The sequence below is a fragment of the Echiichthys vipera genome (assembly GCF_963691815.1).
Source record: "Echiichthys vipera genome assembly, chromosome: 2".
Taxonomy (NCBI): domain Eukaryota; kingdom Metazoa; phylum Chordata; class Actinopteri; order Perciformes; family Trachinidae; genus Echiichthys; species Echiichthys vipera.
The window spans coordinates 23,944,266-23,959,189 of record NC_139827.1 but is presented as its reverse complement, the minus strand read 5'-3'; the positions used below and the strand labels follow the sequence as shown (position 1 = coordinate 23,959,189).

At 41.3% G+C, this 14,924-nt stretch overlaps 1 protein-coding gene across 1 annotated transcript; it reads right to left on the bottom strand.

The window, feature by feature from the left end:
• Positions 1-4,079: 4,079 nt before the first annotated feature.
• On the bottom strand, positions 4,080-11,976 carry epn3b (epsin 3b; the record flags this gene model as incomplete). The annotated part of the gene is made up of 11 exons (XM_083929277.1): positions 4,080-4,372; positions 4,465-4,758; positions 5,502-5,597; positions 5,709-5,879; positions 5,977-6,100; positions 6,975-7,061; positions 7,791-7,909; positions 9,443-9,740; positions 10,234-10,317; positions 11,514-11,672; positions 11,908-11,976. The coding sequence occupies 11 exons, from the start codon at positions 11,974-11,976 to the stop codon at positions 4,080-4,082; spliced, it is 1,794 nt and encodes a 597-aa protein (XP_083785403.1).
• Positions 11,977-14,924: the final 2,948 nt, after the last annotated feature.

Genomic DNA, 14,924 nt, shown 5'->3' with positions numbered 1-14,924 from the left:
ATAATTTTTTTTTTTAAATGGCATACATGAATGAATAAATGAAGAAAAAAGTTAGTGAAAAAAACATTATTTTCCTGTACTTTTGACAAAACAAACATCAATAAACATCACAGCACAATGTTGAAGCAGGGATGATCCCACAGTTGAGAATGGGTAAAATAACAAAACAGGGAGACCTGACTCACAAAATGTTGCTGAAAAAAAACCAAACACAAAACGATCACTAAGAAACAGTGTAAGTTGTCTACGAACAACCTAAAATGACTCCAACCCCTGATTTTGAAACGCAAGCTTTAGAAGATGGGGGTGAACCCACCTTCACCTCCTCCTCCTACACAACTACCTGACGGGACGACCACAGTTTGTTACGGGGGACTGTGTTTCCAGGACAGCGCTGTGCAGTGTCAGGGCCGCACGAAGAACAGTTTTGGTCCCGTTCCTTTTCACCCTATATACTGCAGAATTTAAATATAAGTCGGACACATGCCAAATTCAGAAATACTCTGACAACACAGCGAGCAGAACGTAGCATGTGTGAGTGACTCTAAATTACTGGATATAAAGACAACGAAATCTACACATAAAGACTACACATGAGCACAAAGAGTTGACTACAAATAGATGTATATGTATTTTGTAATAACCACAAAATGACCACTGACGCATCAAAATACATGCAAGCGTTTGCAAAGAGCCGCAAATGACCAAAAAGTGATGTAAATCAGTCCCAGAGATGCAAAAAGACTACAAAAGGATGCAAAATGACTGTCTGGTTCATATACAGAGAGGGTCCTCTTTCATGTCTGTGCCCCGGGCTCATTTTTTCATAATCCACCCATGGTTGAATGCATGATTTGGCCAACACCAGTCCTGGATTATAAAATATCCGAACTCTGTTACCCATTAGATCTAATAGTAATTCCAGTACAGATCTCCACCTATTATCGTCATATAAATCCTAATTTTTTCTTTTTTGTTTGTGTCGTGATAAAACGATTTGTGAGCAATAAAAAGCCCGGAGGAGCATAAGCTACTTAACTTCTTTGTTATTTTTAATGAAGTCCCCAATTTGATTTCTCTCACAGACGCAAAATCCTCCTTAATCAGGGCACCACTCAGACAGGATCTAGTTTAGAGATTACGCTGGAGAATAATTGTTCCCACATTGCAGCAGCATCCTGATCTGACTGGGGGGGGGGGGGGGGGGGTATGCTTGTTGATAAATGGGATCAAGAGAACATTTGCCCTAACTGTACAGATGCTACAGCCCCCCCACACACCTGCTAAAAGAATAGTTGAGGGAACTGTGTATTCTGGTGCACTTTTATGGAAGTAGCTCACAATTATATTACTCAGAAGTTTCACTCTTAGAGGTTCAGGTAGGTACTTTTGCAATAGAAAATATTCTGCGCTCACTTCTCACAACTGTTCTCACAATCCTTCAATTCCTTCCTCCACCAAATCAGCACCACATGGCAATGTTGCAAATCAAAAGTGCACACGAGTTGAGTTACTCGACTGCAGCTGTTTAGGTCTATGAGCAGACTACATTTGATTTTGTTTAGATAGAAATGCCAGACATTAAAGAGAAGTGTGTGTGTGTGTGTGTGTGTGTGTGTGTGTGTAGCTGGGTACGCCAGGCATGATTGGATTTCTTTGATTAATTTAGTTTCACTTGGGGAATTGTGCATATCCGACCTTTTGAGGGAATTTGTGGTTTTGAGAGAGAGAGAGAGAGGAGAGAGAGAGAGAGAGAGAGAGAGAGGAGAGAGAGAGAGAGAGAGAGAGAGAGAGAGAGAGAGAGAGGAGAGAGAGAGAGAGAGAGAGAGAGAGAGAGAGAAGCAGGGCCTAAGGACGGCAATGCCAGTCTTTCTTCCATTTCAGCACTTTGTCAAGGGCAAGATATCGCCACAGCAAATAGCAAGACTGCCGTACGTTAGTCCATGACAAGGTAATTGGAAAACTACAAGCCTAATTTCTAAGATGTCAGAGACCGAAGCATTAGTTTGATGTGGTGATTCAATATATGTCTTAAGAGCAGCGTGAGGTAATTGTACTTCTTTAATATACAAGATACTGGATGATACTGCAGCTGCTGTAGTATTTGTATTTGGCAGTAATTACTGTGGTACAGCTGTTGTTTACAGTATTACTTCTTGGAACTAAAGTCTACTAACTGCTGGTTTGCTGGTCACTAACAGACATGTCATTCTATCCATATTGTATGCCAGGTGTAAAATCATCTCTTAGGACTGAATATCTACAAAGATAACCCGCAGCTATACATTGTGTCAATACAGTACTCCCATCTAGTGGTCAATGAGTAAAATGGAACATCTCAAAATCTCAACATCTTTTCAGCACTAAAATACATTTAATGGCAATTTAAATATTCAACCCGTGATACTGCTTTTGGTAGTGTATGGTCAAAAAAAGAAAGACGGCCAATAGATGTGGCAATTACGCGATAATGCTGAATGGTAAAATGGTGTAAAAGTAGCACAAGTAGAAAGGAGTCATTTCCGTCGCTTTACTCTTCACCATATAAAATGAAGAAATAAGGAATAGCTCACCAATCAATCATATGGACCCTTCAGAAATGATAATGCGAACACAATTCATTTATTGGTATATTGTTCATAATTCTCTATAGGTATCATTCTGTTAAATACATATGTACTACGCCTGTGTGTATCTATAGGCAGGCATTTCACATTCAAGTCCAGGTTCAGTGCAGTGATGACCAAACATCAGAGGTGAACGTGGAACAGAGGAGAGGAGCTACTGCCCAATACATCAGTTTATCATCTGTAATCATTTCACCATATTTCATCATCTGTTTACTCCTCCCTCCTCCTTTATCTGTTCCTGTCATCTCTAACTTTTACTCTTATATCTGAAACAAAATAATTGATTACAGATTTTTGGAGGAGGGACAGAGCGGTCTCCCTGAGGTCCTCCTTTATCGCTCGTGTCTAGATGGTAACCCAAGATTTGCAAGTCTTGCAACGATGGTTAAGATCAGGCATTGACCTCAAATGGTTAAGGTTAGTAGTAGGTCATCATGAAGCGAGTCTGACAGAGAGATTCTTTGAGAATCTAGGGTTACCACCTAGACACTACTATACAAACCAGCCGGGGATACATTGTGGGTCAGCTGTAGACTAGAGAGAGGCACACGGGTCTGATAGGGTACAATCAGTGATCAGTTTAGGTCCAGATTGAGACAGCAAGGTTTAGCTTAGGCTGGTTTAATCCAGTTTTGAATCTACCTGAATCTTTTTTGGGCCACTATGAGAAATAATGAAACTAACTTGGGACCAGATGCTGTTGAGCCTGCAAGGTAACAAGGGGAAAACAAAAATCAAAAATAACTATCATCATGTTGTCAATATGCATGGAGGAATACCTGAGTCAACTAGTTCCTTGAAGCGTACTGAATGCTGTTCTGGGTTTTCTCCTGTGACTCAATTGTGCCAACGAAGCTCAAGGTACTATTTGACTTGTCAGAAAAAGAGGATTTATTTGACGAACTTAGATCTCAGATGCTCAGCAGAATAGACGAGGAGGAGACAAAGGGGCGGGGGTGGGGGTGCATTCATGCTTTCATCGGTGAAGCAGCAGCGGTAAGGATCCTGGTGAATCTTGGTGGACAATCAAAGTGTGGCTTCATCCCGACTTTCTTAAGGAACAGTTCAGTCAAAGGGTGCTCGGAGTTGTCACTGTTGATGGGGGAAAAGGCATCGAAGGGACCTTTAAGATACACCCTGTTCGGTGCTGTGTGCATGTTTGTGTCTATGCACCCTTTAGTGCGCCTGAGTGTGTGTGTGTGTGCGTGAGAGTTAGCTTTTCTTCAAGAGTTCAGGTTATATAGCAGCTGATGTGTCTTAGACAGACACAGATACGTCCCGCCCGTGTTGTATCCGCTTCAAGTGTGCACAATGACATCAGACCAGGATCCGCAGTCCGGTTCAGGCTCATTTAAACAAGTCTCATTGTAGTCAGCATAGATGAATCCAAAAAAAGAGTCCATTCTGTCATCTCCCTCTGCAGACCAGAGCTCGGAAGAAGCAGGAGTCTCAGAGGAAGGGGTTGTGGCTGTGTGTCTGTGACTGAGAGCGCTGCGCTGGTCGTGGAGAAAGGGGGAGCAGGGGCTGCGGGAGATTGGAAGGAAGGTCCAGGAGTCCGGCAGGAGGTTGTGTGAGAGAGGAGGGGAGGATGGGTGGCTGATGGGACAGAGGGAGGGGCAGCGACGGGCTGTAAGAGAGTATGTGGGGGGGCAGTGGTGATGTAGAGGATGGCCGCATTTGGTTGAGGGTGAGGCGAGGCTGGTCGCAGTGGAATGGGTTGGTGGGAGACGGAGCACTCAGACCTGAGAAGACAGAATTGATTGGGTGGAAAAATTTTGAATAATAATACAATAATGTTTCTGTAAGTACAGTACTTGAGTTCTTCAAAAGTTACCTGAGAGGAAGGGGTTGTTGTGCATCTTGCTAGGTGGGTTAGAGGGTATCAGAGCGTCTAAATTGACCAGAGATGCCCCTGTAGCTCCAAGGAAAGCCTCTGGGGTTCGACACACATGTGTAGGTGGGGCGCTGAGCGGGGGTGCTAGCCGGGACAGGTCAAACATCTCTGGGCTGGCTGACTCTCGTCCATTTACCTGGGGTTTCACCGGAGGGTCAGTCCCAAAAGGATCTGGCTTGGAATCTGCTTCTGCAAATGGGTCAGAGTCTGTTTTCACCCCAAACAGCTCTGCATCTGCATTAGAAAAAGTGTTATAAAAGTCCTTCAATATAAAAACACTCAATCCACAGAGAAATGCACACAGTCTGTATTCAGAAACTGTCTTTAAACGAGCCGTCAGGACGTCTGGACGGTTGTGATGTCACAACTATACTATATACAGGTAGAAAGTGCAGAGACACTGAGAGTGCAGATGCAGAATCCACACAAATGCTGACCAATCAGAGCATTCTGGGTTTTTTCAGGAGGGGGTCTTAAAGAGACAGGCGCTAAAACGGGGCGTTTCAGACAGAGAGTAAATAAATTATCAATCATGTGTTGTTTGAACATTTACGCATAAAAACATATTCTAGTAAAAACCCAAATACAAGTATGAACCTGAAAATTATCATGAAAAGGGGGCCTTTAAAAAATTGTATTGATGGGATTGATGCAATATGATAGGTGTTTAATTAAAGGAAAACCGAACATGATGTGTTCTGTGTGCAATACTCACAATAATGTATTAGACAACATAAAAATGCCCTGTGTCCATTCCTGGCACATTAAATGCATTGTAGTACAATACCTAAGCTAAATGTGAATTAATTTACCACCACAGTAGCTTTTTTTGGTCTTACTGTACTGATCTTTCTACAGTAAGTTATCTTGTACGTTTTTTTTCCTTTCCAACTACTAATACGGAAACTTATTGTTTTGGTAAGATCCAAATGTACGGTCAAATCCACAGTACTTCTGGCTGTTTTGTTCTACACTACCTGTGGGACTAGCAGGTCGAGGGGAGGACACTTGAGGAACCTCCTGTTTAGGATTCTCCTCTTCCATTGCAGCAAACGGATATTTCCCATCACCACCTGCTTGTCAAATGGAAAATGGTACAATCTTAGGCAGATTGCAGTGCTTACCTTTTTTGACAGATATTTTAACTTTAAATTTTGATGAGGCTGGCGTTTCTGAAAAGGTACCTTCGTCTGTTGGGCTGTCCCATGCATGATTGACCGGACTGGAGGGGACAGGCGCTGCTTCCCAAGGGTCTGTGTGTGAGTCGGGACATGGAGCCCAAGGATTGGACGCGTTGGAGGATGAGGGAGGGGCTGTCCAAGGGCTACCAATCACAGGAGTGCTGGAGTGGACAGCTGTGACGAGAGATAGACGAAAAACACAAAACTCAGTGTAAAGTATTAAAAAACGCACAAATTCACAGAATGGGTGTGTCTGTGATGTGCCACTCACCTACAGAGTCCCAGGGGTCAGAAGTGAGTTCTCCAGTGGGTTGGGCAGAGTTCCAAGGGTCAGTAGGCTGAGGCGGGGCCTCAGATGAGGAGCCGAACACGTCTACCAAATCCAGCATGGCTGACTTTAGAGGAACACAAAATCTTTCTGTAAATCTGTGCCAAACATTCTCAGGTTTGTGTTGCTGGATGCTTTTTGCTTTTTTTCAACAAAGCAAGACTTTTAAGAGCCAGTCCTATGGGCGCAGATGTGATGAAGTCATTCAAAGCAAGGATCTCTACACTTCCTATTCATTTTTGAATCCTATAGCCCTAAGAAAAAACTCTCTTCTGACACAATGGTTACTGTTCTTTAATTTGCTCAATGTTTTTTTCACAAAATACAGGTTTTTGTAGAAGTGACCTGGTTATTTAAAAACATTCTATTACAGCAGTGGTATAGCCTCAGCGGATATTCTATCAAATCCTGAACAATAAAAACAACAATATTTCAGTTCAGTCTTGTTCTAAATTTTTGATCTCCAGTGTAAATCATTTTTTTCTGCCTGATCTATATGTCCATGCTTTTTCAATGGGGCACCTGAAAGTACACAGATTTCTACGATAACCGCATAATATGACCAAACCATGGGGACCTTTACATACAGACAGCTGCTGACTCTGATTGGCTTGTTGACATGCCACTGAGTGTGCTACAAGATATGCTTTCAGGGAAATGTCATGCTGAGCTCAAGGTTAGACAAGACAAAGTCATTAACATTCAGCAGGCACCTCTTTCTCCTCTCTCAGCTCTCTACCATTTCTCTCTCAAACCTCCTTCATTATGCTGATCCATGTGTTTTAGTCTTGATTCCCTCCCTATCCCACAGTCCAGACTGTAAACTCCACTTTATTTTCTAAACTCCCACAAATGCACCTGCCCACCTCTCCATGCAAACATGTTGCATTCATGCACCCACACACACACTGTACAGTACACACACATTTTTAAAAACTCACCTCCTGTGTTCCTGACTGACTCTCTCTCCTGCTCTCATCCAGGGCCTTCTGTAACAGAGACTCGTCTCCTTGACGACAGCACTGCTCCTGCAGAGGCGGCATAGTGACATCATCAACATTATCGCCACGGCTATGAGTGCGGACGCACACACACACATGCGCGCACATACACACCAGCGTTAGTGAAACAGCCTTTGGTTTGGCCCAGTAAAAGGAAGGCATCGCCGGTGGCTTTTTTGTGCTGTTGAAATATTTAGTTGACAAAGAGCAGAGGCTGGCTTAGAGCAAAGCAGAGGATGCAGATGACGTTTGTCCAGGTTTAAACATTACTTGTGTGATCAAAGAGAGATGTATGTTTGAAAACCAGTGTAAGATACAGCAGAGGTCTTAGGAAGGAGAAGGTTGGAAGACAGTCATTGGATGGCCACGGAGACACATTTTAGTCAAGCTGTATCACACACTTGAGAGTTAATACATTTTAACAATTGAATGGTAAGGAGTGAGGTGTGTGTGTATGTGTGTGTGTACCTGCTCATGCTCCTTTTGGCTAAGGCTTAAAGCAATTTGTAGTTGTGTGTCTTCATCCATCTCTATGGTAACAGGGGAAGGAAGGGCTAGCTAGATGAAGGTGGGCAAATACTCAGAACTTTTGTAACAAAATTTTAATTATTGGAATCATCAAGAGGCAATGAGATGTGTGTGGCTCAAGACGTGAGTGTGTGTGTATGTGTGTTTGGAGGGAGGGTGTGCTGTCACACTACAAACATCATTCACATCACATCATTATAATATGTGTATGTGTGTGTGTTGTTTTACCTTCTGACTCTCTTCCCTGCTCATGGCTAAAGCCAGCTGGAGCTGCAGCTCCTCCTCGCCGCTAGTCTGAGGTCGAGCCTGCTCCAGGTCTGACGCGGCGCGAGGGGACGAGGACGAGGCTGCAGAGGGAAGAAGTCAGGGAGTTTGAGGGAGACAGTGTGTGAGGAGAATTGATCAGATTGATGTGGGGGTGAATAAGCAGACGCAAATGAAGCACAGGAAGTGTTTGGCTGATTTGAATATTTTCAGGCCTACGCTGCAGTATTGATAATCTATGTGGTGGATTTTCCAAAGTGCTAGGCTCCAGCACAAAATGTTATTCATCAGGGATCCGCCAGTTACAAATGTGGACTTTTAACACTTCATCCATGTATTAATTGTTAACACATAAAATAAGATATTCAATGCTCTAGATTGATTCAGACTGTAAAAAGGCTATAAGATATATTTTTTATAATAACATTGTAGCTAATGACAAATGTGAAAGGAGCTGATAATAATGAATCAACAGTGAATTATCACGTGAACCTGCAGCTCCCCTCAGCTTTACACATTCATTGTTTAGCTGTCAACTTTACTGTTGTGCTTCATTTTCACCTCTCTCATTCTCTCATAGCGTCGTTTTCAGCTGCAGCAAAAGCTCAAAAGCTCTTTTTATGGTGGGGGCGATTAACCAGATGTACATTTTACTTTTTTATATTGTAAAAAAAGCGACAGTATGGGTGGACCCATCCTTGCCCCCTGTGGACATCAGGGCACATCAGAGTGCAGTAAAGAGCCTAGCTTAGCACACAAGAACGAAAAAGACACCGCACTAGTAGATTTACATGGACAAGGGTTGTTTTCAAACTGTGTTTTTTTTGTTGTTGTGGTTTTCAACTGTCTCCTACACAGTGGACAGTTACCAATGGAGCTATGAAAACTTACACTACCTGTTCAGCACCAAACAGCAGATAAAGTTGGCGACTAGCTGGTGAACATAGTGGAGCATTTAGCAGCAGGAGCCAGACTTTTCGTTCAAGAGTTGGTGAAGACCAAACACAGAGCTTAAAGAGAGTGGATATACAAGTTTGTCAATTTAATAGGGTGACCAGACGTCCCCGGTTTCAGGGGACAGTCCCCGTTTTCGGAAATGTCCCAGGTTTTCACTGTGATTGAAAGATCCGAAAATGGAATATAGGAAAAAATTAAAAAACGTAAATGTTGACCAAAAGACACGTATAGTTGCGCACCCTACTACTCACAGGGAAAGTGGTTTGAAATCTACAAGTTAAAAGATAAGGGAGCATATTAGATTTAAGTTTTGTATAAAATCATAAATATTCAAAAACAAGCCTTGTGATACATGATAAACATAAATTAGTCTTTACGTTGCACAAGTGGTTTGACATAATTCAATTAAAATGGTTTAAATGCATCATAGTTTTTAATTGTGAATATCAAATGAATGTTGACTATCAAACTGACATGGTCATGTTTTGGAGGTTTTTACGCCTCTGAACCAAAAATGTCCCCGGATTTTGTCTCAGAAACCTGGTCACCTTACAACTTAAAGGTGATATAATGTCAACGGTGTGTTCATGAATCGTTTCTACTGCTGCCAAGTGGCGAAAATATAACATCTTGCAGGTATAAATAGTGATATTACTCACAGTTAAAGGAGGATGGAGAGCCTCTGGAACGGCTGAACTCCTCCCCATACAAAACAGCCATGCTGGGCTGGCTTGTTCGCCTGCCGGGGTGGTAAGACGGGGGTATACCTCCATACACAGCCCCGCCCCCTCCACTGCCTCCCCCAGCCATTCGCTCCTTGGTCTTTAGGGCTTGACTTCTCTCCTGACGGAGCCGCTCTTCGTCCCGGAGGAGACACACCAGTTGGCGTGCTTTTTCTCTCACATTGGCCCCCTGATCTCTGCCATCGCGGTCTACGTACTGGAAGTCACGTAGCGTCTGAACCACACACAGACAAAAAGGCATTTGATGATCTTTTAGAGATCATCATGAAATTTAAGAAAAAAGTGCAATTCATGTCAAGAAGATGATGGATAGCCTCAATAATCTGGTCCTCAGTAATGTGAGAGAAAATAAAACAGACGTTCAGAGTTTATATTAGGACAATTTAGGAAACAATTTTATCTCAAGAATGTAGTATAAAAAGGTAGACCGACAAATAGACATGAAAAAAAGTATTCTGAATTGAGATGGTTATTTTGACTGGCTTTCTATTCAGTGTTTTTTCAATTGTAATTTTGCAGTGTTGGGTTCAGTGAGCTTTTTTTTTTTACTATTAGTGTAACATTTGCTGATTATACTGTTTCAAACACAGACCATGGTAAGAGTAGTGGTTGCCAAGATAACAACCAATGTCAAATTACAAAAAACAATAAAGCAGCTCTGTTCCTGAGGCGTTCAGATTGCTGAGGTTCCCCTCTTGTTGCAGTACCTGAATAGTGAATGCGTTCTCACGGCACTGTTGGGCCACTCTCTCTGATCCTGTCTTCAGCAGGTAATCCAACAGAGTCAGGGCCTGGAGTCAAATGCTGATTATTACACTGATACTAGAACATTCGTAGAACCCCCCCCCCCCCCCATAAATTATTAATTATCTAATAGATATACTGTATAACAGCTCTGTAAAGGCTAGGCTTCAGCTAAATGCTCATGTCAGCATTTTGACATATTAACATTGATAGTGCTAGATGTCGATGTTTAGCAGGTATGTTTACCGTGTTGGTTTAGCCTGTTAGCATGCTATTATTTGCTAATTAGCATTAAACACAAAGTGAAGCTGGAGTTGTTAAGAACATCATCAAGTTAGCTTTGCCCTGATTCCCTTGACAAATAGCCAATGGGATTTTTCCACTGGACTTCAGGTTATTGCAGACATAAGCTCTGTGGCAAAACAGCAGTATACTTACACATTTTATTCAGCAAGATAATCTTCACAAATGAACACCACTTTTATGAAATTTGAAGAGTAAATGCAACTGCCAGAAGAAAAAGGCTAACGTTAGGCTATAAACAAACTAGCCTTCACCACAGTTGCAGGACTATGTCACCGTCACTAGCTTCCGACTGATTTTGCATGTTCAGCGTGACGACATTTGACAACCTCTGCAGTCTCATTTAGCTACTTGTTAGCAACCTTTTCAAAATACGTACAAACTTCAAAATTCACAGGTGGTGAATTTACTGACGTATTTTATGTGGTAGAACAAATCGTTCCAAACCCATTGTAAACACCCATCGACTTTGAGACAAGGGAACAGGAATTGCAAAAATGCTAACTCATTTCCAGGTTTTAGATCTCATTCCTACAGCAATCTATTCAAGACTAAAACATCAAACTCATGGTGGCCCATAGGAAAGGTCATAGGATCACCAGAACCGGTGAGATACATTGTCTGGGCACCATGGATATCTGTACCAAATGTTTTGCCAATAGATCTTGAGGCTCAAGAGGAACGGTCAGAGGACCAGCCAGCAAAATCATTAAAATATAACCTCTTGAGACCTTGTACATCGTTAGAAATTTTATGGCAATCCATTGTCAATATATTTCACTCTGAACCACAAATGTGAGAAGAAAGTTAAGTAAATTATTCAAGCGGAGAAAGAGGAAGGGAGGGAAGTGGTGGTGAGTGGTCAGCGGGCAGCTTAAGAAACAGTTAAAGCTAAAGTAAGCAGAAAGGAAAAGAAAGACAGAGAGGATTTCTAATTCACCTTGTAGACGTGTCTCCAGTTCTTGCCGCTGTCGTTGAGGCGTTTCCATACCATGCCCATGACCTCAGCAAACGCCACCACGTTGAAGGTCAAGTCAGCAATCTCTGACATGAGAGACGAGGATGGACCCCATGGATCATTGGAGGTGGCCTCGCGTACCTATACGTTACCGGGAGAGGAACAATGACTTCCTCATTTCCTTTCATATTTACATGCATAGAATGGTCTTTCTCATCTATCCAACAGTATCATAAAAAGTGTCAAAGCATATTTATAACAGAGAAGTCAAGGAAGAAGAGGCAAGAGAAAGTTTTGATCTGATAAGACTCAGAGTCTAACACATAAAATCGACTGTACAATCACACTTGAGGAGAACGCAGTTCATTTATAATACCTTTATCTCTGCTTCTGAATAGTTGTGAACAATATTCTTCACCTGCCGGCGCAGGGCTGAGGTTGTCATGGTGACAGGTGATGGCAGATGTAGAGAGATAAAAAGCGGGGGGAAATACCACTCAACAGGTGAAGAGAAGGAATGAAAGGGGGAATGTGGACTCGAGAATGAGAGGAGAGGTAGCTATGGCAATGAAGGCTCCTCTTCTCTGTCAGGACTTATAGGACGCCTCTGTAAGAAAGAGATAGAGACAATATATCACAAAAAAATAAAATCTAGAAGTAAGTATGTATGTTCTCACTCTTTTAGGGGTGATCTAATAAGAAAAATCAACATTCGATATATAGGAATAGTAATAATAATAATAAAAAATATTTTTATTATAAATAGTAAAAATAATATGTAAACCAGTTTTTGTTACTAAGGGTGGTTATGAGGCTCCTTTGTGTATGAGTGTGTGTTTATGTATAATTAATAGAGGTGAGAGGAAATACTGAGAAAATAATAATAAATAAATGTACAATATAGAATTTTCCGCTGCTAGGGGTCTCACTATATAAACAATAACAAGAGACGGACTTCCTGATGATGTTCAGTATGAGTTGTAGTATTTATTGACAACCACCAACGCAGTGAAAATCTATCAGATTCAGTCAGAAATAATGTTCACAGATGTATTAAAGTTGTATTCACGTTACTTTTTAGTAATGCTTATTCTCATTAGTCATTAGTCATTCTAAGGAAATTGCCCCAGTGTTTCCCACAAAATCGGATTCTATTTGTGTTGGCAGCTGACCAGTTAGCAAGCAAGCATGATAACGTAAGCTAACAGACAGCTAGCTGCATGGATCTGGCCCTACTTAACCTAACTTGCAAACCAGCCAGATCAGCCCCGGGAATCTAGATGAAATAGGTTGATGTCATCAAATCAAAACAGAATTTTGCTATGCTAGCTAGCAAGGATTTTTCAGCACTAATGGGTTTTGCTGTAATGTTACTCCCATAGACTGTATATGAAGTCAGACAGACCAGAGAGCTTTATTTAGCCGCGGGTAGCACCTCACAGCCAATGCTTAGCCATTAAAAAAAAAAATGTATTCCTTTTACTGAGTATGATTCTGTGACACTGTGATTTACATCACTCTGTAACATAGCAGCTGTCTTTCCAGTTTTCCACCAGGCTTTCTAACAGAAACCCTGAAGGCTCAATTCTCCTGTATGCGAGTTATGCTGGAGCGTCGAGAGGGCTGAAGGTTAAAGGACGCCACTGTCATGCACCAAAACAACCAACATGTTCCATGTCGTTAAATAAAATTATGTATTTCTCTAGGTTTACATATTGTTGGAAACTTTTGGAATAATGTACGTACACAACTAAAGAAAATATATAACATGTATAGTCATTTTTAGACATTTTAAAATGAAAACATTACATATTATACCTTTAAACAATTACAAAAAAAAGATCTCTCTATAAACCCTGTAATAATGAATAATAAAAACGAGGAGAACATGAACGGCATTGACCTCCACGTGAGCATATTGCTAGCATGCATAAAATCAAGTCAAGTTTAGTCTGCATTCATTGATTTATTTATTTGATATTTACGTCAATATGAAAACACTGAGCAATATGAACAATGACTGATGATAGCAACTGAATGAGTGCCTCAAAATTGGTGCGTGCTCAGGAAGTAGGTCATATAAAAGCTCTGGCACTCAGGTGTCTGATGATGCTTCTTGGCAGCTTAATTTATTCAGGCCAACACAGACATGCAGCTGCCTGTGCGCACACACTCACACACTCACACACACACACACACACACAATCAAACATAACCCCATTTTTGTCTTCATATTATAGAGAAGGCACAAGGGAATCAATCATTAAGGGTTTCTGTGATACCTGTCCCTCTGAGGACAACTGCCTTCACTGACACAGAACACTTGACTCACGAAACCAAAGCTGAGAGTGGATGACGTCACTAAACTAAACCTCTTCTCATAAGGCATCAGTTCACTGAACAAAGTTAAAGGTCCCATATTGTGCAAATTATCAGGTTCCTACTTGTATTAGGGGTTTTAAATGCTTAAATTAACTGTTTTCTTCTCATACTGTCTATCTGAATAAACCTGTAGTCACTCTGTCTGAAACTCCACGTTTGAGTGCCTGTCTCTTTAAGACCCCCTCCAGAGAAAGCCCAGTCTGCTCTGACCGGTCAGCCTTTCTATGTGCTCTGCACCGTCATTGCAGCCGGAAATTGAGGGGATACTTTCACATTATATATGTTATATATCCGCTCAACCTGCATTATAACAAAAAAAAAGAATTGTAATGCTTTTTTTTTGTTATTTTGAAGGTTTTTAGATTTCACTATTGGTAATGTCTACCAGAAAAAGCATTGAAAATCTCTATACATTTGTTGAGTACTGTGATGTCTAACTAATTGCTAGATAATAGAGGGACATACACTCTTGTTAAATCAATCATTATTTCATAATTATATGAAATTTATTTGATTATGTAATAATGTGACTAACAACTCACAAGAAAGACAATGAATGTAGACTAAATCCCATGTTGAAGTTATGGTAATGCAATGACATAATACTGGCTACATTTAGTTTATTTCATATGGACATTACAGTGACATTAGAAGTGTATTTTATGCACAAGGACCAGATGCACTGTGCGAAACGCTAATTCACTGTATAGCCCCTGTCCACAGGAGACTTTTGTTTTTAAATTGTGCCCAGTAAGCCCATTCAGTAACCCAACCATGCAGACTTTAATTGTGACGACCAACATTAATGATTACATTAAACAATGACTGACTTTGTAAAGACTCTTGTGCATTATTAATTTTAATGCCACTGCTCACTGGCACTCCACAACAGTTTGCAAAGACTGTCACACTGAAAGTCACAGGATGCCTCATCCAAAGCAAACATCAGCGGAAACACAGAGGAACTGAGATGCACACAGCAGGGACAGCACAGACAGAAAACTCTGAGGG